The sequence below is a fragment of the Mus caroli genome, unplaced genomic scaffold, assembly GCF_978045245.1.
Source record: "Mus caroli unplaced genomic scaffold, Mus_caroli_1 scaffold_1, whole genome shotgun sequence".
In the NCBI taxonomy this organism is placed as follows: domain Eukaryota; kingdom Metazoa; phylum Chordata; class Mammalia; order Rodentia; family Muridae; genus Mus; species Mus caroli.
The window spans coordinates 69,673,039-69,696,439 of NW_028227256.1; the positions used below are offsets into that span (position 1 = coordinate 69,673,039).

The 23,401-nt window shown below is 47.4% G+C and overlaps 1 protein-coding gene across 3 annotated transcripts in view; it reads left to right on the plus strand.

The window, feature by feature from the left end:
- Positions 1–373: 373 nt before the first annotated feature.
- Positions 374–23,401, plus strand: part of Smarcal1 (SNF2 related chromatin remodeling annealing helicase 1) — a 54,848-nt gene continuing 31,820 nt past the window's right edge. Inside the window, exons 1-9 of one of the 3 annotated variants that reach the window (XM_085838261.1) lie at positions 374–445; positions 6,005–6,771; positions 7,417–7,467; positions 11,386–11,598; positions 12,151–12,201; positions 16,236–16,422; positions 17,871–18,021; positions 19,251–19,409; positions 21,821–21,886. In XM_085838261.1, the coding sequence (XP_085694387.1) occupies positions 6,063–6,771; positions 7,417–7,467; positions 11,386–11,598; positions 12,151–12,201; positions 16,236–16,422; positions 17,871–18,021; positions 19,251–19,409; positions 21,821–21,886 (1,587 nt within the window). In that variant the 5' untranslated portion in view covers positions 374–445; positions 6,005–6,062. Of the gene's footprint in view, positions 446–3,454; positions 3,638–3,750; positions 3,937–6,004; positions 6,772–7,416; positions 7,468–11,385; positions 11,599–12,150; positions 12,202–16,235; positions 16,423–17,870; positions 18,022–19,250; positions 19,410–21,820; positions 21,887–23,401 lie in introns of those variants that run through there. The other 2 variants (XM_021170518.3, XM_021170525.3) reach the window with 2 other exon arrangements.

Below are 23,401 nucleotides of genomic sequence, written 5' to 3' on the forward strand. Positions count from 1 at the left end.
ACAATGGTAGTTTGAATAAAAATGTCCCCCTTGAGCCGGGCGTGGTGGCGCACGCCTTTAATCCCAGCACTCGGGAGGCAGAGGCAGGCGGATTTCTGAGTTCGAGGCCAGCCTGGTCTACAAAGTGAGTGCCAGGACAGCCAGGGCTACACAGAGAAACCCTGTCTCGAAAAACCAAAAAAAAAAAAAAAAAAAAAAAAAAGTCCCCCTTAGGCCCATGGGGAGTAGCCCTATTAAGATGTGGCCTTGTTGGAGTAGGTGTGGCTTTGTTGGGGGTATTCCACCAGGAGGTGGGCTTTGGGTTCTCAGAAACTCAAGCCTCGTCAGTGTGTCACAATCACTATCGATCAAGATGTAGAACTCTCAGCTACCTCTCCAGCATCATGTCTGCCTGAATGCTGCCATGCTTCCCACCATGATGATAATGGACTAAAATTCTGAAACTGTAAGCCATGCCCAATCAAACATTTTTCTTTATAAGAGTGGCCTTGGCCATGGTGTCTCTTCACAGCAATAGAAACCCCAAGACAGACAGATAGACAGGCAGACAAACAGACGGACAGACAGAGACACACACACACTTAAAATAAATAAATAGGGGAGGGGATGGGGGAGCGGGGAAGGAGGGAGGGAGGGAGGGAGAGAGAGAGAGAGAGAGAGAGAGAGAGAGAGAGAGAGAGAGTTATATATTAGCCCTAGTACCTCCTAGCTCTAAAATTCAAAGTATACATTTATGAGTCATCTATTTACCAATGGCCTTTTATTTGGTACATAGCTCAGTCCTGAAATAATGTTAACAGGGGGAATGAGCTACTTTCACTGAAATGCATGGCATGAAGCTAACTTTGAATTGTGTGTGTGTGTGTTTGTGTGTGTGTGTGTGTTTGTTATAATTAAGACAGGGTTTCTCTGTGTAGCCCTGGCTGTCCTGGAACTTACTCTGTAGACCAGGCTGCCTTCAAACTCACAGAGATCCACCTGCCTCTGCCTCAGCAGTACTAGGATTAAAGGTGTGTCCACCACTGCCCAGCCCTTTTAATCATTTTAATGAATGGGTTTTCACAGTTGTCTTAAGAACTTCTTAAAGTAGATAAACTGTTTAAAAAGTGGGCGTGTCGGCACATGCCTGTAATCCCAGCTCTTTGGTGGCTGAGGTAAGAAGTTGTGGAGTTTGAGACCAGCCTGGCAAGACAGACTTCCCAAATAAGTATTTCAACAACACTTCCTCTCTCTCCTAAACAAAGCTTGGCTACAGCAAGAGCCCAGTGGATTATGTTGTTGACAGAGCCAACGCTAGGAATTTTGATTGAAATCTGATTGGTTTGCTTTTTAAAGATGAATTTTTGACTAAACAGTGACTTCACCTTTAGGACGCTAGAGCTAGAAAGGAGACCATATTGTTTAGTTCAATTCCAGACTTTCTACGTTGGGATTCCTAGGAGCAAGATACATGGATAGATAGGAATCCAGTATTCTGAGGTTAGGATGCATGGGCCCAGATGTCCTCTGATTCACATCAAAGGACATCATATTGCTCTATGGGTAAATCAGCTGGGCCTGGAGAGTGAAGTGACTGTCATGTGAATTGGTGACAGGCAAGATGAAGGGCACAGCACTTGGTCTTAAGAAATTAACTGTCTCTGCAGGGGATAGGAAGAGCAAGACAGGTGCTGGCTAATTAGTAGCTGTTCACACTGTGAAGCAGGAAATGGATGCTGAGTAGTAGGGAAAACCAAAGATATAAGATTTACCTCAAATACTAGCTGTAAGTGTTGCAGCTCTAAAGAAAAAGGCTTCTGCTACAGAAGTTCTTTTAGCTGCCTGGAAAGTTTCCCCAATGCAAGTGTTAGAGCTCTGCTCCAGAAGGGGATAGTTCCCCAGTCAAAGTGTTTTGCCAAAGCTCTGCTTTGTCCAAAATGTTACAGCTCTGAAGGGAAAGGTATCCTGGCAGTTGGGAATACCACAGAGTCACACCACACAACAAACTTGCCACACTAGATTTCTTGGAAGGTGGGAACTCAGGAGGGCAGCTGCCTCTGCTCCAGTGAGAAGCAGCAAAGAACTGGGCAGAATGCAGGGTTGATATAGGGTTTCTAGAGGGTGGGTGGGATTTCCAGAGTGGCCTGGGACTCAGGGATTGGTGGGATTTTTTTTCCTTGTAGGGCGGGGCTTGAACACTCTCCAGCTACACTGGTACAACCACTAGTGACATCTGCAGGGCGGAGCCTGGCCACTTGTGTGCCTTGAGCGTTTATAACCTTTACAAAGTATACTTTTACAAAGGGAGTGCAGGCACAGAAAGCCTTCCCCTGCCCCTTGAGTTGGATGAATAGCCAACACTAGCAACATTCCTCTTCCTCCTGTTGTGGGCTGCTATTTTGATAGCTCCTGTGTTCATGATATCTTACTGCAGCCCACCTCATCGTCTCTTCTTATTAAAAAAACACATCACATTTCCCTAAATGTCTGGTCATTTCCCCAATTAACTCTGTATTCAGAGATCTACCTCTTTGTAATGAGCTCTGTTTGAAAACAGAATCGTTTCAACCTTTCCGTGTATGCTGATGATAGAAGAATATTATATTCAACCATTGGAGGATAGAAAGAATGCTGTACTCAGAAATGGAGTCAAGTAACCATGATAGTATCTGATAGATGGGGGGGGGGGGGGGGCTTTGGAATCAGAATAACAAAGTAGCTAAATACAGCCTGGAGAAAATTGTGGACCAGTCCTAGTTCCATTTTCTCATCTCATAAAATGAGGATAATGGATCTGGGTGTGTGGGGCACAACTTTAATCGCACTCCAGAGAAGGATCTCTGTCAGTTTTAGGCCAATGATACATGTTAAGATCCTGTCTTTTGAGGAAAAAAAAAAGATATAATAATAATCTTATGATGGTGCAAGTCTGTAGGAGGTGGAGGCAGGAAAGACATCCTCTGGTACAGGGTGAGTTCTAGGTAAGTCTGGGTTACGTAAGTTACTGTCTATGTTTTATAGGTTGTAGTTCGGATTAACTTAAGTTCCTATTAATGATCAGCACGCTGACTGATGGAGGCTCTAACAATTCCAATTCCTCTTTGGTCTAGGAAAGCAGATACTCAGCAGCGGCTGGGGCTTATAAGGACAACATTATTAGAAACGGGTGTGCCAGGAAAATCTTTATTAAGTATCAAATCAATCTGGCTGTCTGACATGTCTGGAGACACCCCTGACACTGAACACTCAGCCTTCGTTATGCCTGATTAAACGTTTGGAGAAACTGAGAGCTACAACTCCCAGGGTGCACCACACCTTGACCCGCCCATAACGTCACGCCTCTCAAATTCACCAACCTCCAATGGGCAGGCTTTCGCATTCAAACTACAAACCCCAGAAGGCCCTACACCAAGTGTACTATCACCCACAGTTTATGACCGGGATCTGCGGCCGTACTGGCTGTTGGGAAATGTAGTTCGACGGTGGCCGAGCCATTCAATGCCAATGGCCCGCCCCAAGATGGGTGAAATTGTAGCGCTTGAATTCTAGTTTCTCTAACAGTCCAACCAGAAGCGAAAACTGCCTAGGCAAGGCTCTGAAAGACGCTCCTGGGCTAGGGCTGTTCTGCTCAGGTGCCTCACCTTACTGGCCTCGCTAGGTAAGAAAGTGGGCTGCGAAGGAGGTAGCAGCATTGGAGACGGACGAGACCAAATACGGCAGGAGGAGGGAGCAGTGGGGACGGGAAGATCCAAGTGGAAATGCTAGAGGCAAAGTGGGGCGGGGCGTCCCCTTTTCTCAGGCACCCAAGATGTGCGCAGGAAGGGAATGGAAGCCCAGGTCTCAGCAAAGAGGAATGTCTATGTGGTGGTGTGCATTTGTGGTTTATGGTTTATTAGTTGGACCTCTCATTACGTGGTCTCATCTCCCCAACTGGGTCAGTCTGCATACCAGGCCTTGGTAGGTATAACCCTAGTTGAATACAAGGCTGAGAGTTTTTATTGCTGCTGGCTGGCAGGCTTGAGTGTAACATCTGTGAGAGGAGATGTTTTGGGGTGCTTTGTCTAAAGGGAGTCTTAGCAAGAAATAAAATTTAAACCCTCTGAAGTCAAGAGTCTAGAGCTTTCTTTGACGGCTGGCCGTGCTACTGGAGTATTTCCTGTGTTACAATCATTATAAAAGTAACTTTTATCCTGTTGTAGTTGTCTGGGAGGCTCACTGTCTCCATCTGCTAACCTAGGCCTAGTCCTGGAAGCTTCTAGCCTCCTTATATTCTGATCTGGGCCTTTAATGTTTTCAGCCCCATTGAGACTTGCTGCTGAGTAAACTCACCCTTTCTTGTTCTTTCTGAACTCTAGCTGGCTGGTTCAACTCAGCTGTTCTGGCTCAGGCTTCTTTCCCCAGCTGACTGATTAAGTCTGGCTTTTCTCTCCGCCTCTGAATTGCTCTGTTTGGTCTCAAACTCTAGGAACCTGGTTCTAATCTTCTGGCTCCTTCTCATTCTCTTGCTCATTCTATCTTTACCTGTGTCTGACCTGTTCTTTCTTCAGCCTTTCTCTGTAAAGCTCTCCCGGTAAAACTGCCTCCGTCTCCCTCTCTGCTGCTGTACTCTTTCTCTCAACTCTACCGTATCCTGTGCTGTACTCTCTCCTCCTGTACTGTCTGTCTCTCCCTTAAGTGGCTTCCCTTTCCTCATGAGAGTTGGGCATATCCTATTCTGTCAAATCTTTCTGATTCTCGTCAATTTGTCTGCCACTCAATTAGACATCGTTTTCAAACATGGGTGCTTTCTCCTACAAACTAACTTTACCTTCATTGTTTTGGAGTCAAAGGTGAGTACTAAAGCCATATCTGTATTCCAGCCAGAGGGAATAATGTGTCAAGGGCTGGGCCAAACCCTGACTAGAAACTCAAGTTCAAATATCCTGTAACATTATAAGGTAGTGCTATTTGGGTAAGGCTTAAGTCAGACCCAGCCAGAGAATTTGGTGTTCAGGCCCCTGCATCTAGAGCATTGTAAAACTGGTTCAGCCTATAGGAAAATGTCTAGGGTAAATGAAATCACAGTACAAAATAAATGTATGATCTTACACTGTAATGAATACCTGTGTTTTCTAAATGTGTGGCAAGAAAAGTTCAGAACTATGCTGTGCTCTGAGTGGTGGTGATGTGTGTTGGTTTAGTTGAACTTAACCTTTATGTCTTCTGTCTGAATTTGGCACAGTGACCCTTGTCCCCAATTCTCCCCTTTGTCCCCTTATTTTTCCAAGAGTCATTTTACTCTTGCATGTTGGAAGTCAGGCTCTAGGACCAGCTGCTCTAGCTTGCATTTGGTCTCCTGCAGATTCAATAGAAATGTAGTGAGGAGCCGGGCGTGGTGGCGTACGCCTTTAATCCCAGCACTTGGGATGCAGAGGCAGGCGGATTTCTGAGTTCAAGGCCAGCCTGGTCTACAGAGTGAGTTCCAGGACAGCCAGGGCTATACAGAGAAACCCTGTCTCGAAAAACCAAAAAAAAAAAAAAGAAATGTAGTGAGGATGGAAGGCAAGGGGAGAATTTAGTGTGCAGTCTCTGAGGCTCTTTCTCCTTCTTCCAGGTTGGAAACAGGCTATTGGAGCAAGCATTGTGGCAGGGTATGAAGCTGGTCATTGGTCAGTCTATTTCTGTCTGATCCACTAGCCTTTCTAGTTTAAAATGTAGTCTTTGTCCATTCTAATGAAGTTAGATTTCACTGTAAAACTTTCTTGGGATCTGCTAACTCACTTTGGCTAGCAAATGAGACGGGGGAAAAATACCCCAGTGAAACACAGTCCGTTTTGGAATAACTCTTTGCTTTTTTATCTGGATCAGTATTTTAGAATATGCTATTTACTGTCTGTGTGCATATGTGTGTCTATGTGCTTTCATTTTAATTATAAAAAAATTTCAATTCATCCCTTAGCTTTTTCTAATATGTTACCTGGAATAAAACCTTATTAATCAAACATGGTGGATGTACGTTTTATTTTTGTCTTTTTACCTTCCCCAGCTTTTACCAACTTCCCAACTAAAGGGTGACATCCCTGCATGAGCCTATCCTGTTAAAAATGTCCTTGCCACTTACAGAGGAGCAGAGGAAAAAGATTGAAGAGAATCGGCAAAAAGCTTTGGCCCGTCGAGCTGAGAAGTTGTCAGAACAGCCACAGAGCGCAGCTTCAGGCTCCTCTGCTGCCGGCCCGTCCCAGTCCAAGCAGGGCTCTCTCCTGAATCTCCTAGCGGAGCCTTCAAAGCCAGCGGGCCATGCCTCCATTTTCAAGCAACAGAATCTCAATAATTCATTTCCTACTGATCAGAGACCTCACAGCTCCCGCTGTTCTCAGCCCAGCCCAGCAGAGGAAACGACGGGGCCATGGAAGACCCAAGGAGAGATGTCCACAGCCTGCCCAAAGCCTAACCCAAGTCCTCCAGGAGTCTCTAACCAACCACTTTTGGGTTATAAGTCCAGCGAGGGTCAGCCCCAGGCAACCCGGGACACAGGAGCATCCTCTTCTGGACCATTCCCCAGGGACTCCGAGTTAGAGGCCAAGGCAGCGAGGCCTTCCACCTCTGGGCAGAGCATTTCGGACAGCTTTTATGCGTTAGGGGGAAAAACACCTAGGACAGAAGGGAGACCCCCAAACATACTGCAGACCACATCCCAAAACACAAGCTTTCTACGGGGAGCGTGCATAAAGTCTGGGGATCGCTTCCGGGTAAAGATCGGCTACAACCAAGAGCTCATTGCCGTGTTTAAGTCTCTGCCCAGCAGACACTATGGTAATGAGGCTCTTTGTTTTTTCTATTTTTGGACTCTCTTCTAACAGCCCCTCATAAATATTAAGAGGGCACATTAGCACATTACATTTTTCTATTTTAGCTGGCTTCTCCCTTTGTCTCAAGCAGCTGTTAAACTTAGCTAGTACACGGCCAGAGAGAGAACGTTCCCGTGTTTACTGAGGCGCCAGTGCCCCTGCCAGGTGCTGTATGTATGTATTAAAGACAGTAGTTTGAACTCCAAAGACTTTATTTTCTCCTTTCAGTTTTAAAGTGCAGAGCCGGCTCAGCGCTTTAAAAAGATGAGTAATGTGTTGGTTGATCTGAAGGGAGTACTGGGGTGTGGCTAGTTCTGCTGGTCCTCAGAGCTGCTCACCACACTACTCGACTACATGCAATTCAGAGGATTTGGGTTCCAGTCGTAACTGCCTCGGCCGACTTAGTTCAATGACTTCTGTATTATATGAAACAAAAGAATTACCTGGGTTGGCTATTTGTGTCCTGTAGAGATTTTTTTTTTAAAGCCCTTGAGAGCCTGCCAGTCAGTGCTTTGGAATTTGGCCTGTCTGGTTGTCCAGGAAATAAGTTCTTAGAGAGTCTCAGACACCAAATGAAGACAAAAAGTGATCAGGCTTCTGTTTATTTCAGATTCTTTTACAAAGACGTGGGACTTCAGCATGAGCGACTACAGAGCCTTGAGTAAGTGGACACGTTCTTTCACCTGCAGTGGAAAGTTAGCAGGAGCTGGCGCCTGGTGGCTCTGTGACCTGGCAATCTCTCTTTATAACGACCATTTTATGAATGGGGACATGAAGTCTCAAATGAGTAACTAGCACAGAGACGCACAGCTAATTAGTGATTCAGCTGCAATTCCAACCAGAGTGCCTGTTTCCCCTGGGCTCTGGTAGATACAGCAGGGACAGATAGCCATGTCAGGCCTTGCTTCCTAGGGCGATGACTGTTTACTGTCCGACCCTGGGTAATGAACTCCAAAGTTCGGGGGTGGGGTGGAGGGGAGGTGGCATACGGCATCACTCAGGCAAGTCTATCCATCTAGTCCTCATCAGCCCTGGTGTACCCCATCTTCTGAGTCTGTCCTGTGTCGGTGTTTCTGTCCCCTTGTCCTGTGCCATGTTCTTGTGTCACCCCCCCCCCCCGCCCCCACTTGCTCCCAGCAGCTGCGTCTACACCAACTCTGCTCCGCCCATCTCAGAAGTACATGCTCAGATCACCTCTCCGAGAATCTGGCACATGACAAAATTCTCAGGTTCACCAGGACGTTTTCTGTGGGACGATGAGACAGTTTCTGTAGACTTTACTTGTCCTTTCCTTGGTCTCACCTTTGTAAACGTGTGGCTAGGTGGCTTCCCTACACGTTGGTACGGCTGCTGTGACACAAACTGGACCTTAAGAAACAGAAACGTGTTTGCTTAGTTCTGAAGGGAAGAAATCTGAGGCCAGGGCGTGTGCAGGCTTGGTTTCCCCTGTAGCCTTTGTCCTTGAGGTGCTGGGGTCACCTCTGTGCATGGCAGTGGCTCTCAGCCTTCCTGATGCTGTGACCCTTTAGTACAGCTCCTCCTCATGTTGTGACCCCCCAACCATAGAATTATTTTCATTGCTACTTCATAACTGCAATTGTTTTAAAAAAAATATTTATTTACAGGGTATGTAAGTACCCTGTAGCTGTCTTCAGACACTCCATAAGAGGGCATCAGATCTCATTACGGATGGTTGTGAGCCACCATGTGGTTGCTGGGATTTGAACTCAGGACCTTCGGAGGAGCAGTCAGTGCTCTTAACCACTGAGCCATCTCTCCAGCCCCATTTTTGGCTACCATTATGCAACTGCAATTTTGCTACCATTATGAATTGTAATGTAAATATCTGTGATTTACCTTAGGTGACCCTTATGAAAGGATTGCAGAGGGAGGGTCATGACCTATAGATTGAAAACTTCTGGTCCATATCCTCAGACACCCAAGCATTCAAGTGTCATCTTGTCTCTGCTTCTGTCTGTCTGTCTGTCTGTCTGTCTCTCTCCCTCTCCCTCTCTCTCTCTCTCTGTCTGTCTGTCTCTCTCTGTCTCCGTCTCCCTCTCTTTCTCTCCCTTTCCCTCCCTTCCCCCATACTATCTCTACCCCCCTCCCATCTCTCTACCTGCCCCTCCCTCCACCAGTCATCTTGGATTATTAAGGTGTACCCAAGTCATCTTATTTAACTTGAAAAGCTCTATATTTGGGTCTTATTCCAAGGTACTGGAACTTACAACTCCTGCATGGGACTTTAGGGGACCATAATTCAGCCCATGACACCTGTGGTGGCACCCTTTTCTTTAATTCAGTCATTGAGTATTAGAGGAGGCTCCAAGTGCCGGGTTAAAATTTCAGGTCTGATACCTGGTATTGTTGGGCTTTGAAACCAGAGGGTTCCACTGGGCAGTTTGTTGGCTGAGCCATCTTTTGACCATGGTGCTTTGTGGCTTGGATGGCCTTTCTGAGTTTATGTAGGTCTTGTTTGGCATGGCTACTTTTTTTGGGTACTTCCCCACCTACTTGTATTAGGCACAGAAGTTTCCACGTGGCTTTTTTAGATGAGGTTGACTGGAGTGTGTGTGGACTCTCTCTATACCCTGCCTTCCCCTGCAGCAACTTCAGATTTATAAATTGCCTTTTCTGTTTTTAAGTTTCACATGGGTTTATCATTTTTGTGTCTTTTTATACTTTTTATTATAGATTATACTTTTTGAGGTTTTTGTTTGTTTTTCCGTTTGGGTTTTGTCTTTTTGAGACAGGGTTTCTCTGTGTTGCCCTGGAACTCACTCTGTAGACCAGGCTGGTCTGGAGATGTGCCTGCCATTGCGTCTGAAGTGAAGTGCTGGAATTAAAAGCATGTGCTACCATGCCACTATGCCACCACTGCCTGGCTTTTGTTTTTGTTTTGTTTGTTTGTTGTAAGTACTGGGAATTAAACTCAAAGCCTTGTGCATTGTGAGCAAGTACTTGACCACCCACTCGCATCCTTTGGCCCTCGAGAGCATTGTCACATAGCACGGTTGTCCTGGACAGTTCTGGCTTTAAAAGTGTCTGGATTCTCCATTCCCCTCCTTTTCTTTCCCTACAGTGCTGGGACTGAGTGGAGGATCTCAGGTGAGCTCGGTCAGCACTTCAGTACTGAGCTACATCCCTAGCCTGGATTTTGCTTTGTTTAACCCTACCCTGCACTTACCACACAATACACATAGTGTATTGATGCCCACAGTCTCTGGACTCAGCCACTTCGGGCACTTTGTCCCCTTCTTTTCTCTGGCACTGAATAAAGCACTGTTATATTTGTATATAATTTGCACCCTGCCTTTCTCATAAACATTTCTATTTTAGTGAGAGCTGACAGTTCTGTGTGATGAGTGTATGGGTGTTAATATCATAATGGACCATCATGAACTTCAGATATTTTGTATTATTGAACATAGTAAATATTATACTGTCTTTTCCAAAATTTCTTTCTCACAGAAAAAGAATTGCATAACGTTGGTTGTATGAATATGGCAGAGTTGCCTAAGTCATTTTTTTGCTGTTTAATTTGCTTCCCATTTCCTGGTTTTGCATCCATAAAGAAGCCCCTGTATGCACGGGTTTATGTCTATGCTTTTAGTTCCAGGGAGTAGAATCATGATGATCCCTCTTAAAACCCATGCCTGTCTCTCTAGTTTCCCCAAAAGGTCTTATTCTCAGCCAGTACTGTGAATGTCTGTCTGGATTTTATTGTTCTGTTTTGTTTTGTTTTGTAATCTTGCAACACTAATGTGTAAAAACGTCTTTCCATTCCTGTGGTTATTTGTGAAGTTGAACATTTCCGTTTTCTAGCTGCTTTTCCTCCTGCTTCAGATTGGCTGCATCGCTGTCCTCTCATCCTCTCTTCTTCCTGTTTAAGTTCTCTGTATGTGTCTTGTCTTAGTAGTTTCTCCTTGCTTTTATCAGTTTAGTTGTGTGTTGTCAAGTCCATGAAGCGCCTCCGTGATAGGTGATAGCGATAGCCTGTCGGTCCTGTTTCTCATCTTGCTACCTAAGCAGTTGGTAGAGTAGCTATGCATAAGGTCGCATGGGTGCTTTGTGGTGTGTTAACCTCAGCAGAGTCACAGGCAGAACCGAGATTACCTACAGCATTTAACCTTTATTGCAAGCTACATCTTCCTGTTAATTTCCGATATCTGTTTTTCTAATTTAAAAAATTTAAGGAAAAGAAATTGCTCACAAGCTCTCTATTCCCCCCCACACTCCCTCCCTTCCTCCCTGTCTCTCTCTCTCTCCCTCTCCATCCCCCCATCAAGGGTCTTGTTATGTTGCCCAGGCTGGCATTCCAAGTTCTGGCCTTAATTAGGCCCTTTGGCCTTCTGATTAGATGGAATTACAGGGGCATGTCACTGTGCCCAGGACATTTGATAAATATTAAAATGCTCAAAGCCTTGGTTAAAGGATGCTCGTAAGCCTTCCTAATCTACCTCATGGCCTTGAGCTCCCTGCCCTGCTTTCTGTCTGGCCTTTCTGAATGTCCTGGTTCAGGTGAAAGTCGTCCAGTGCCATGCCCCTTATCATGTCGGTCCTTTCCTCCTCTTTACAGTGAAGGCAGTCGAGCGACTCTCCTCGGTCTCCCTGAAGCCACTGGATGAGGTTGGTGGCAGTGTTGGAGGACAGACCAGCCTTCCCTCAGCTCCATCCCTTACCTTTGTGACAGGCAAATGCATGCTTATCTCTCGAGTCCGCTTCGAGGTTGACATCGGCTATTCGGAGGCGGTGATTGGCCTGTTTAAACAGATGGAGTCCAGGAGTTACGGCAAGTGACCGATCTGTGTGCGATCTGTGATGTCAGCATTCTTTGTCTCTGTCTTTGAATGTTCAGGCTGACTTCCCCGATAGAGATATAGCTATATTTACAGGACACTGACACCTCAGTTGTCACAGAGAGTGAACAAGTAGTGGCTGCTGGTTTTATCTCTAAGCTTCCCAAAGAGAGTATCCTAGTTTTCTAAATCACCTGGTCAGTGCTGTTTTGACAAATGCAGGTGCACTGCTTCTTGGGCTTTAGAGCCCATTTGTTTCTATGTTAGCCTTAGAAGAGCAGTAAAACAGAAGATGCCCTACAAAGAAATGCCTTTCTATACCCCAAGACAGTGCTGTCAAACTTGGGCGTGCAAAGGAGGCTGGTTGTTAATGTTTGCTTTGAGATGGTGGGGGCAGGGGAGTCATGTGTTTGTAATAAGTTCCCTGGCGGTGGCTGTGGTACCTGCCTCAGGACCACCACATCCATCATGAGAGCTTGCTGGAGGTTCATGACGAGCGGTGGAATGCAAATGAGCGAATGTGTGCTTATCTCTTCTCATTGCAGATATCAAGACCAGGAAGTGGAGCTTTCTCTTGGAAGAGCACAATAAACTAAGTGAGAAGGCCCACCTTTCTTTTTTCCTATCCTGCTGTTATCTTGCCTTAGCTTTAAAATGACTTTGGAGAGAGGTTGTCCTCTCTGCTGCAGTAATATTGGCACCTTCGTGCTTGAGGGCAGAGTGACTGACTGAGCCTTGTCCAAGCCTGCTGGCCCCAACAGCTTTGTGAAGACCGTTCAGACAGAGGGCTCTTCTCCACAAGAGCAAGGTGGTGCTGTTGAAATTCCCAGGGCCTGGAAGCCTTCCTGTCATCATAGGCAGTTAAAGAGAAGGATATAGACTTGGCAAGTCAGATGAGTGTCAGGATCACACCACTGCAGTGGAAGTTCCTTGAGATAGTCTCTCGGTTTATCTCCAGAAGTTCCTTGAGATAGCCTCTCAGTTTACGCCCGGCACCCAGGTGACCTAGAAAGTAAGAGAGTGTTCTGGTTGGAGGTTGCGTCCTGGGCTGCATCCTATCAAATGCAGAAGGCAAGACATGATGGGTGAAGAATTTTAACAGGACTTAGAGACCAACCAAGGGCATGGATGTGTGCACAGCTACTATGACCACAAAAGGGAGGTGCCTTGTTCCTTGTCATTTTTTTCCTCCTCGTACTCTTCTTAGACGAACTAACATTCGGATGTGCCTGAGATAGGTGGTTGTGGTCATGTGGCTCAGCCTGTTCTGGAACACTGCTCTCCTCTACAGCAGTGGTGATTTTTCACAGTTGTGTTCCCCTGCCTGGTGCCCTACAGACTGACTGGTCAGCCCAGATAGTGGGAGGAGCTGAGTGTGGGTGGCAGTCACAGCAGTGACCTGGCCAGCCTTGGGAAGGAGGAGCCAGCAGGTACCTGTCCATCAGGCTAGGGCTTGGAGGCAGAGCTGTGTTGCTTTCCCTGCTGTCTTCTGACTTCCTGTGCTTTATCAGATACTGGGTGTATCTGATAAATTTGTGTCCCATTTATCCTTTGGGCATCTTTGGGCTGGAGACGATAGGGTATTTGTTTGCCTGGCATGCAGAAGGCCTGTTTTTGATTCAGGGGGTGCCTGTTATCCCAATACTCAGGAGGTAGAGGCAGGAGGACTAGAAGTTCAAGGTCATCCTTGGCTACCTAGCAAGTTTGAGGCCAGTTCGGGCTACCTAAGACCCTATTTCAATCCTACCTGCCTCACTGGCAGAGTTAAATACAAAGGAAAAGCTTTTTGTTCCTTGAGCAAGGCCTTGCTACAGATTCTAGATTTAGAACTTTTATAGACTTTTCCTGGTTACATTGTCTCAGTAAGGAAACCTTTGCTTCCCTTCCTGGGGACATTTGGAGGCCGTGGTGAAGTCAGTGGTGACAGAGTAAGATTTAAATCCCTGCTGTATCTGGAACCTGATCCATTAAGAAATTCTGAAGCCAGCTCTGAGCACTGAGAGGCCGGCCGGAGAGGGCCCTGCTGAAGAGAGCCTGGTTCCCACCGTGGCTCAGCCTCCGTTAGTGCTGCAGACCTGGGGAATCTGCTCCTTTTTTCTGACCTGGAGGTCCCCTTCCTCACGTGTGAAGTCAGGTTATTGACCTCAAACTAGCTGAGCACATGCATTGAAAGCCACTTAAGAAATGGCAGTGAGGCCTGAACATGTCATCAAAGACCTGATGAGAGTCCTCTCCTCTAGGAAGTGCCTCTCAGGGATTTCTCTGCCCACGTGACTGGAGGCCTTCTGCCCACAGCAAAATTGGCATGAGGCCTTTTGTTTTCCCTAGCTGTCACAGTCCAGAAGGGATCTCTGTGATCCTGTCTTGTCAGCTGCTGTTTGAAAACACGAGCATCCCTCGGCTCTGCGGCTAGCGAATTCTGGCAGAGAGCTTTTTGTAGAAATGACTTCTGTATGACTCATGAAGCCAGACAGCACGTGCCTGTCATCTGCCAGCGCCAAGGAATGGACAATAGGCAGTGCTGAGGAGGAAGGGTGGGATTCTCAGAGGCACCCAGTGAGCTGAACGGGCAGCGCCAGCCTTTGGAACCGGAGCTGTAGGAGACAGTGGCTTTGGGTTGGGAGAGAGTGGTGCTTATGGAGGCCGCACTCCAGCTGCTCTGGGCTGCTCCCTCCGGGCGTGCGGGTTCTGAAGATTGCTACAACTGGGAGGAGAGTGGCTTCTGCCAAGTACACCGAGTTCTCAGTCTCCCAGCGCTTGTAGAAATTAGCACATTCAGATTTAATTTAAGATAGAAAGTGGATTCCCACATCACTGTGGAACAGCCTACTTTATATTGAAGCCATCAACCTTATCTATTTCCTATTAATTTTGTTCATGAAAACTTTGCAGAAACAACTGGTGTGTGTGTGTGTGTGTATGTACTTACATACATACATGAGTGTATATATGTATATATATATTTTATTATATATACTGTGGGTGGAGAGGGCATAAACATATACATGTGATCAGAGGACAAACTGGTTGTGAGTCAGACTTTTCTGCCGTGTGGGTTCCAGGGATTGGATGCAGGTTTCTAGGCTTGGTAGCAAGCACCTCTACCTACTGATCCATCTTGCTAGCACCTGACACTCATATGTAGTGAAGGGCAAAAAAATGAATTTAAATAAACTAGAAATACCAGGCAGCAAAAGATAGCAGCAAAGGGCTTATCCATCTGCGGGCATACCAGTGTGCACCCTGCTAGTCCAGGTAGTCCAGAACTTTTGGAATACCCTTAAGTATTAAGAAGCAGCTGATCATGACTGCCTCTATGTTAAAGAGAACCATAATTTTACTAGTAAAAAATAAATTATATTTCTCTACTCTGTCATTGTCAAAGAATAGCAGTGGACAATCCACAGTCAATGGCATGCATGTGTTTAAAAAAAAATGTTTATTAAAAATAAAACACTAAAATAGGCCTTTGCTCACTGACTCCTGTTTTGAGACTAGGTCATGAGCAGTCACCTTCAGGGTAATGGATACATTGTATTTCCTTTCTTTTACTTGTGTGTGTGTGTGTGTGTGTGTGTGTGTGTGTGTGTGTGTGTATGTGTGTGTGTGTTTGCAGGCATCCAGGTCCATGGCATATCTGTGGAGGTCAGAGGGAAACCTCAGGAGTCCCCATTTTCTATCTTTGATACCGGGTCTCCTTGTGCTTTCCTGCTGCATATGTGAAGCTGGTCCAGGAGCTCCTGGGGATTCTCCTGTGTTTGCCTCCTGTCTCCCTGGAGAGGCCCTGGGATTACAGACTCGTGTTATGCATTTGGCAAAAATGTGGTTTCTGGGGATTCAACCTCTGGTTCCGACATTGGCACAGCAAGCTCTTCTAGTCACTGAGCCTTCTCTTTGCTTTCATGCGTGCGCACGCACGCGCACACACACACACACACACACACACACCCATTCCCAGTGACAGATACTTTACCTGCTTCACTAGAGATGGCATCCCTTCTCAGGGGGAGATGGCTACTTTCATATGAAACAAGATTTGAAGTCTGTGTTTTTCTTGGTCTGTGACCTGTGTGTGGATTCTGCTTTCTGATCAGGTTTATTGACAGCACTACTGTCTACCGCTCTAACCTGGGAACACCTAGGGGCTTCTCTTTGAAGAGCACAGTGTTTCTTCTGCCCCCCAAACATGTGCAACCATCAGAATGAAACTAAGACCAGAATCATTGTTTTCAAGACTTGCTTTTTTTTAGGGTCTTTCTGAGCTGATTTTTAATGGTCTGCTATTTTAATTGATATGGGTCTTTGGATTTGAATGGAGCTATAAAGGAAAAAACTTAGGTTGAAAAAAAAATTGTAAGCATGGGACAGCTCTTTCCAGTCTTGTGTAGTTTGCCAAACCACTTTTCTATGACTGGGTACCCCTCACATCTGTAGGAATTGAGGACTAGAAAGAGGGGATGCTGGCTGTTGTCTGTCACAGTGCTCAGCTAGCAGAATGTTCTGCATTTAACCCTTTTAATAAGATGGCGTGTGGCAGTATACCTCTCACTGAATTCCTTTCCCTTTCTCCTTTCCCAGGTCTTTTGGACTTGAGCGTTCTTGCTCATACACCCCTGTTTTTTCTTTCCAGTTGCAAGGTCACGTGAACTGAAGCAAGTTCAGCTGGACCCTCTGCCCAAGACAGTGACCCTGGCATTTGCATCTCAGCTGGAGAAAACGTCTCCCAAACTGAAAGCAGATGTGCCAGAAGCAGACCTTTCCGGAGTGGATGCCAAGCTTGTGTCTAGCCTCATGCCCTTTCAGAGGGAGGGAGTTAGGTAGATCCCTGGTCCTCCGCTTGCTCTCTCTCACTTGACCTCCCTCAGAACAGGTGGAGTTCGAACGCATCTCTGAATACCTTGCATGCGTGTCCGAAGCATCTAGGCATTAGAGCCAGGTTGCTGTCACCAAAGCCCATTGTTACCATTGATGTCCAAGTGTGTGTTAGCCAGGACTTCAGATTGCACTGGTGCAGAAACCCAGTTCACATCAGCTGAAGGAAAGAGCTTTCTCGGTGCAGGAACAGGAGACCCAGGGCTTCCCAATAAACTCTCTGCTTTCTTCTTAGCTTGCACCTCAGCCTGTCTCAAGCCAGGGGCTCTGTTCAGGGGCTTGTGGCTGGTGTCCCATAGTTCGGCAGCACAGACTAAGGGCTGCTTCTGTGCTGCAGAAAGGGGAGCTGCTGCTTGTGGCTGCTGAGAGGACGAGGATACCCGCTGGCCCACGTGCTGCTGGCCTTGGCGTACTGGCCTCTGGTCCCCAGAGGGCTGCTCAGTTGGTGCATCTTGGGAAACAATTACAGAAAGGCCAAGGGCAGCTGAAGTCCTTCTAGGACCCCTAAGCTAATTAGAAAAGACTGCGCTCTTCGTTTTTTGCTGTCTAAGAAGGAAAGAGAAAGAACTATTCACCAGCTCATTACTAGGTTTCTGAGCCAGCAACAGCTTTTCACAAATTAGATAAAGAGGACTGGAGTTTGGAGCAGGGGACCAGATGTCTGGTGCTTAGAGTCTTCGTAGTCTCTCAGTGATTCAGCGCTGCTTCTGCTCACATTACTCCCCTCTCTCTGCTGAGATGATGGTCATAATGCTTAGGAGATGTAAGTGCTTTGTCTCCTGCTTCTCCCATTCTCTGGGGCAGGTAACATTTACTCCAGCCTCACAGTCTCGCTTGGGGGTGCAGCAGGAGGCACAGCTCCTGAGTGAGAGAGTTGAGATTCCAACCCAGGCCTGGCAGGCTCCGCAGCAGTAGGCTCCACCTTTATCCACAGACTGTTAGCAAGGCCCAGTGCACTTAAGTGCTTCAGGTGCGTGGAGGCCGCCAGCCTTGGCTGAAACAAAGCCAGGTTCGCATCCTTTCCCCACCTGTCCTTTTTGCCAGTACTTCCAGTCACTGCTGGCTCCACCTGCTCCTTAGCCTGTATCGTGGTCTTCAGATGCTGTTTCCAACTCCAGACTCTTCTGTCTGTCCTGGGCATACTTCTCAGTGGAGATCAAACCCTTAAGTCTGCAGCATCCCTATCTGGCTCCCTCCTCCTCGTACTCCATTCTCTAAATGGCTCCTGCCCTATCCTTGCTAGGAAAAGTCTTGCTGTGAGCAGAACCCATTCTGGTCAGTGTTATACCCAGCATAGAGGGGCCCCTCAGCTCTATGGGGTGGCAGGTAAATTAAGACGGACAGGACGCCCCATGCAGTGATACCTGCCTTACCCTGTCTTGTCTGTGTACAGCTTTGCCATATCAAAAAGAGGCCGCCTGCTACTTGCTGATGACATGGGCCTAGGGAAGACCGTCCAAGCCATCTGCATAGCAGCTTTTTACCGAAAGGAATGGCCCCTGCTGGTGGTCGTGCCTTCCTCTGTGCGCTTCACCTGGGAGCAGGTTAGTTCTCTGCACCAGAATCATTGGGAAAGGCCTCCTTAGGGTTAGAGCATCGAAATAACAGTGCCGGGGCAAGCCCTGGGGTCTTTTAAGGTTTAGATGTGGGTCAAAGACCAGCAGAAAACTAAGCTGGTCCCTGAGGACAGGGAATCATGTTATCTCCACAGGGAGGAAAGCCAAGCAGTTGCTAGCTTAGGGACCTCTTGCCAGTCCCTCAGCAGATACTGTACCTCTGTGCTCTTGTAAATAAGACCTTCTATCCACCCTGCACCTGATTTCTGCAATGCCTTTATTTCCTATTGTCTCTCCAAATCCTGTGACATGATACCCAATGACCCACTTTTCAGATAAACAAACAAAACCTCAGGGTCAAGAGCTTTGCCTCCTAAGGAGGCAGCTGCCTGACTTCAGATCAGTGCCTTGTCTACCCTAGGGTGGTGTGCATAGTGTGTTTGGACCGCCTAATAGATGAAGGCCCGATGTGAACCTTGAATAATTAAATCCCTCTAAGCAAACCCAGTGAAGGAAGGCCCAGCTCGTTCCCAAAGCTTGTGGCTTTGTGCTGCTGGTGTGGTGCCAGTCTCTTCACAGGTTAAGCTCTTCCTAAGGTCCCAGAGTCACGGTGCAGAGGATGCACCTCAGCCTGCTGCTGGTAAGGTCTGGATCCTGCCACTACCTGTGGACAGTGTCATCATGTATCTGTAGGGGCTAGATTTCCCTCAGAAAGTCCCAAAGAGTCAGGCCACTGCTCATAACCAGAGAAGTGATGTCAGGACATGGCACATGCAAGCAAAGGGAAGGGGACCCCTAAGTGCTGGAGCTTCCGTGTGGAGACACCCAGTGGGCTTCCTAAGGCTCCTAGATACCTGGTTTATCGAGTGATCCACTGTGGGGGACAGCGGGGGGCTTTGAAGAAAACAGTGACATAAATGTTTTCATTGTGCCCAGGAATCACAGTTTTCTTGGAAGAGCTACAGTCTTCCCCAACAGGACCATCTAGAGATCACAGAGGGGAAGGCACAGGCATGGGAAGGCCTGCTCATGGGAGAGTCCTGTCAGGAAATTAAAGGGTGGGCTAAAGGCAGACAGAGGCGATCAGAGTGTGGTAGACGCAGGAGGCTGTGAAGACGAACTGTGTCTTCAGGGAAGGTTAAACTTGCCCCAAATCCCAGCCCCAGTGTTGATGGCTTGGCTGGAGTCACTGCTTTATACTGTCCTTTCCCCTGCAGGCCTTTCTTCGGTGGCTTCCATCTCTTAGCCCAGAGAACATCAACGTGGTGGTGACCGGGAAGGGCCGCCTAACAGCTGGCTTGGTCAATATTGTCAGCTTTGACCTCCTTTGCAAGTTGGAGAGGCAGCTAAAAACCCCTTTCAAAGTCGTCATTATTGTGAGTAATGGCATAGCCCTGAAGTGCTTTGTTTGTCTAGACACTCTGAAGGGCTCCACAGATGTGGGAATTTGTGTCCTCCTTGATCCTCTTTGGGTTTGGGGGAGAGAGAGCAATAGAAATCGCTGCCTTTCTTTTATAGAGAATGATTTTTTTTATTCCCTTCCCGAAGCAGCCCTTAAGCCTATGTACCAGACTTTCCTGAGGAGCGTTTAAACAGGTGGGACGAGTCTGTTCAAAGGTTTCTAGTCTGCCCCTCCTGTATTGGGAGGCTAGGGATGGAGACCAGCATGTTGCACAGCAGACCATTCTAGGTCCCAGACTACTGCTGTGTCAGGAACAGTGTGTGTCTGCATTGGTACCGACTTGTCAGCGCGGCCGGAGCCATACAGCTCAGCAGTCAATGATTCTCTTCCAGCTGGTGTGAAGACACGCCCCTATCCCTGCTAAAAGGAAATCAGTTTTTACTTGAGTTGTTCTTAGAGATGTCATCACCTGCCTCCAGAGCCGAAGGTGCTGCTTTCAGCCGCTGGCTTTCTTTTTCATCTTCGCACACTTGATGAACATCTGGGGAGACTTGGTGGCCAGCCAGCTGTCAGCGTAGAGTATGTAGACATGGTTCCGAGTACAAACACCTCAGGAGCTCAGAACAGAAAAGGAGAAGGTGTGATTGGAGACCCCAGAGGACGTGTAGTGTGTTCCGGACATGAGAACCACCCTGTGTTCCTTAGTGTGTGCAAACGAGAACGCATACTTTATCAACGCTATTTTGGGAATCTGAGTCTGTGGGGGAGCCGTGTTGGGCTTGGCATGGATTCAAGTGTGGTTTTGAAAGGACGCCAGCATTCCAGTGAGGTGAAATATTAAACGAAACATCCCAGGATGGTCACGATGGCTCCGGGATGTGGGGACGGTGGTGGCTGCCTTTCCTGACCATGCCCCTGTCTCAGGTGTCCCACCTGCAGCCACTGCTCCCCCCTGTGGTCCCAGGCAGCACCACCTCTAATTCACTGGAGCTGGCAGCGCGGGCATATTCATGTCGGCTGAAAGTTTGTGGCCTTGAAATTGATGTGTTTCTGTTTCTGGCTCATCACTCAGTCAGCCTTGAGGTCGAGGGCAAGCTGCTTGCCGCTAGTGTTACCTTGTCCTCAGATGAAGCAAACAGCCTGCCATCTTCTGGCTTCTCTGCAGCAAGGGATGAAGTGGCAGCTCTGAGAAGCACTTGTCACCGATGAGGCTTCTGCTCATGGTTGATGCTGGCAGGAGAACCTTTTTACCTGTGCTTAAAAGGGCCAATTCCCTTTCATGCCTGACACATTTTCTGCAACTTCTCTCTATAAATGGCGTTCTCATGACTTTCATGAGGGTTTACCATGAATCAGGATCATGAATGTAGTAGCCCAGGCGTCTGGGGGGTGCTATCTTGACAACTAGGGACAGGTCACCTCTCACTCTGTCTGTTGTGTCTTTGAAGCCCCACCCCCACCCCCTTTTAATCATAGCTAAAATGGAGCAAGTTGGAAGCTTATAGATTCGCGCAGGGACAGAGGTATGATCACTCGTGGCCCCAGGTCCAGGGAATCCTCCTTAGGTGGCAGGATGGCTTTGAGGGCTGCCCCTGTGTTAGCTTATTTCAGACACGGCAAGCTGATATGCTTATATCCATTTTATCTGATAGCATGATACTTATTTTATAGGTAGAGAAACTGGTACCATAGACAGGTCATTTAGTGGCTCAGAGTCAATTAGCAATGTGCCAACCTAAGATTTTCCCTTCTGGGAAGGAATATGTTCATCATTCCTTTGTCTTTAGAAAATAAGGCACATTTTATGTTTGTTTATTTACAGAATGTACAACTGTAAGTCATCAAATGCTATATTTCCAGCACAGTGTCCCCCAGAGAACAGGGATCAGTCTGTTTCTCCTCCTTCCGTTCCCACAGTGCTTTGTGTGCACGACTGTGGTGGCATGATTGTCTGGTCTAATGCCAGTGTGTCTGCAAAGGCTGAGGGCAGTGCCAGACCCCAGAACTTGACACCAGTTGAGAGCATGTAGGAGGTCTCCAGCACGCCTGACTAATGCCACGCAGTTGTGAGGTGTCTCCCACAGGGTGGCAAGGCACCTCTCAGGGGTTTGTCCACCTATGTACCCAGTGGGCAGATCAGGGCACATATTCACTAACCCCCTTTCCAGGTGGAAAACTGCCCTAGAGAAAGAGACAATATCTTATCCAGTGTATAATAAAGAATCTGCCCCAAGTCTGGGTCCTTCCCTAGGGTACTGGTCCATCACCTTGAACAGCTATAGGTCAAGGGAGGCATCCTCCTGGCAGATACCAAGCCAGGCTCGAGTCAGGTGGGCTGCCGTGGATCAAGGACTGCGCATTCACCCATGTGGTTGTCTGTTGCAGGATGAATCACACTTCCTCAAGAACATTAAGACTGCCCGCTGCCGAGCAGCTGTGCCTATCCTAAAGGTAAGTGTGGCCCAGAGGAGACTTAGGGCCTTAACACAACACTTGCTCAGACAGGAGGGGTATGCAGGCCAAACAGATGCAGCCACGCTGATGAGCTATGGGCAGTGTTGACACTGGGCATCTCTCCTTGGGCTATGTGCTTGTTCGTATCCTGCCACGAATCCAGTCCACGTGAAGTCCTATTGAGAGTCCCAGACTCAGATGGGAAGAGACCCTGAGTCGTCTTCTTGGCTTTCTGCCAGCACAAGAAGCCTGTGACAGTGTGTCACTAAACAGCTCAGGAGAAACTGCATCTCTTGTAGTAGCAAAGCTGTCACAGTGGGAGGCGTTATCTAAGGGCAGCCAGGGCTGTGGGTGTCAGAGAATAACCTCAGGCAAAGCCGAGGCTTGCCCGGTGAGCTAACTGATCCTTTACGCTGGCCAGGGCCTGCGGTTAACTGAAGGCCAGCGGGGTACTTGTTTCCTTCATGTTCTCAGGTCTGCACCTGCCCCTGAACACACACACACACACACACACACACACACACACACACACACACACGGGCTGTTCTGCCTTGAGAGCATGGAAGCAGTGGGCCTGAGAGCAGGCTCAAGTCTTTCTCAATACACACTCTGATGTAGTTCTGTCCTTGTCTTTGTCCTGGGTTCTGTACCTCACTCCTCAGAGATAAGCCCCCAAAATGCCATTTATACCCCCAAGGTTAGGAAGTAGGGAAGTACCAACATAACGCTTCCTGGTGGGCAGGGGAGAAGCCGCTCACAGATGACTTTGGGGGAACTGCTGCTTGGCATGGACTGAGCAAACTGGCACTCAGTTAATCAGCCTGTGTAGTATGTGAGCGTTGAAAACCACAGCATTTAGTGGGGCGTGGTGGTGCATGCCTTCACTATCAGCACTTAGGAGGCAAATGCCAGGCAGACCCACATAGTCCCAGGACACCCAGGGTGACATAGAGACCCTGTCTTAAATCCGTAAACAAACAAACAATAAAACGACAGCAGTTACTGCTCAGAACAAGCTTTTGTTTTTATGTTAAGTAAGGAAAGCAAACACACTGAATGCTGGCCAAGCTCACTGTCTGTTTCCTACCTCTCCACAAAGCTGTCTAAAAAGTAGTTTCAGCTCCAATTTTTAAAAATAACAATAAGTCAAGGTTATGTCATATGCTCCAGATCAAAAATGTAAGTCTTTAACCTAAGCTTGACTCCATTATAAACTTCTATATGTCAGTATCCACTTCTGAACACACCTAAATGAAATATCGCCCCAGGGTGGTGACCTGTTTAGGGGAAAACTTTAATATGCTCTCCTTAGAAAAATATTAATACATCTTGGTACCATTGTCCAATATTACAGAGTCAGTAAAATTAAATCTCTCCCTCTGATTGTTGACAAAAGAAATTGCACAGTAGAATAATTCTGTATTTGAGTTCTGAGATGACATCATGTTAGCAACCGCTTTGGTGTTGAGTTGTTGCCTGGGTGGGCGCATGGCGCCTCATAGTGGGGTCTGA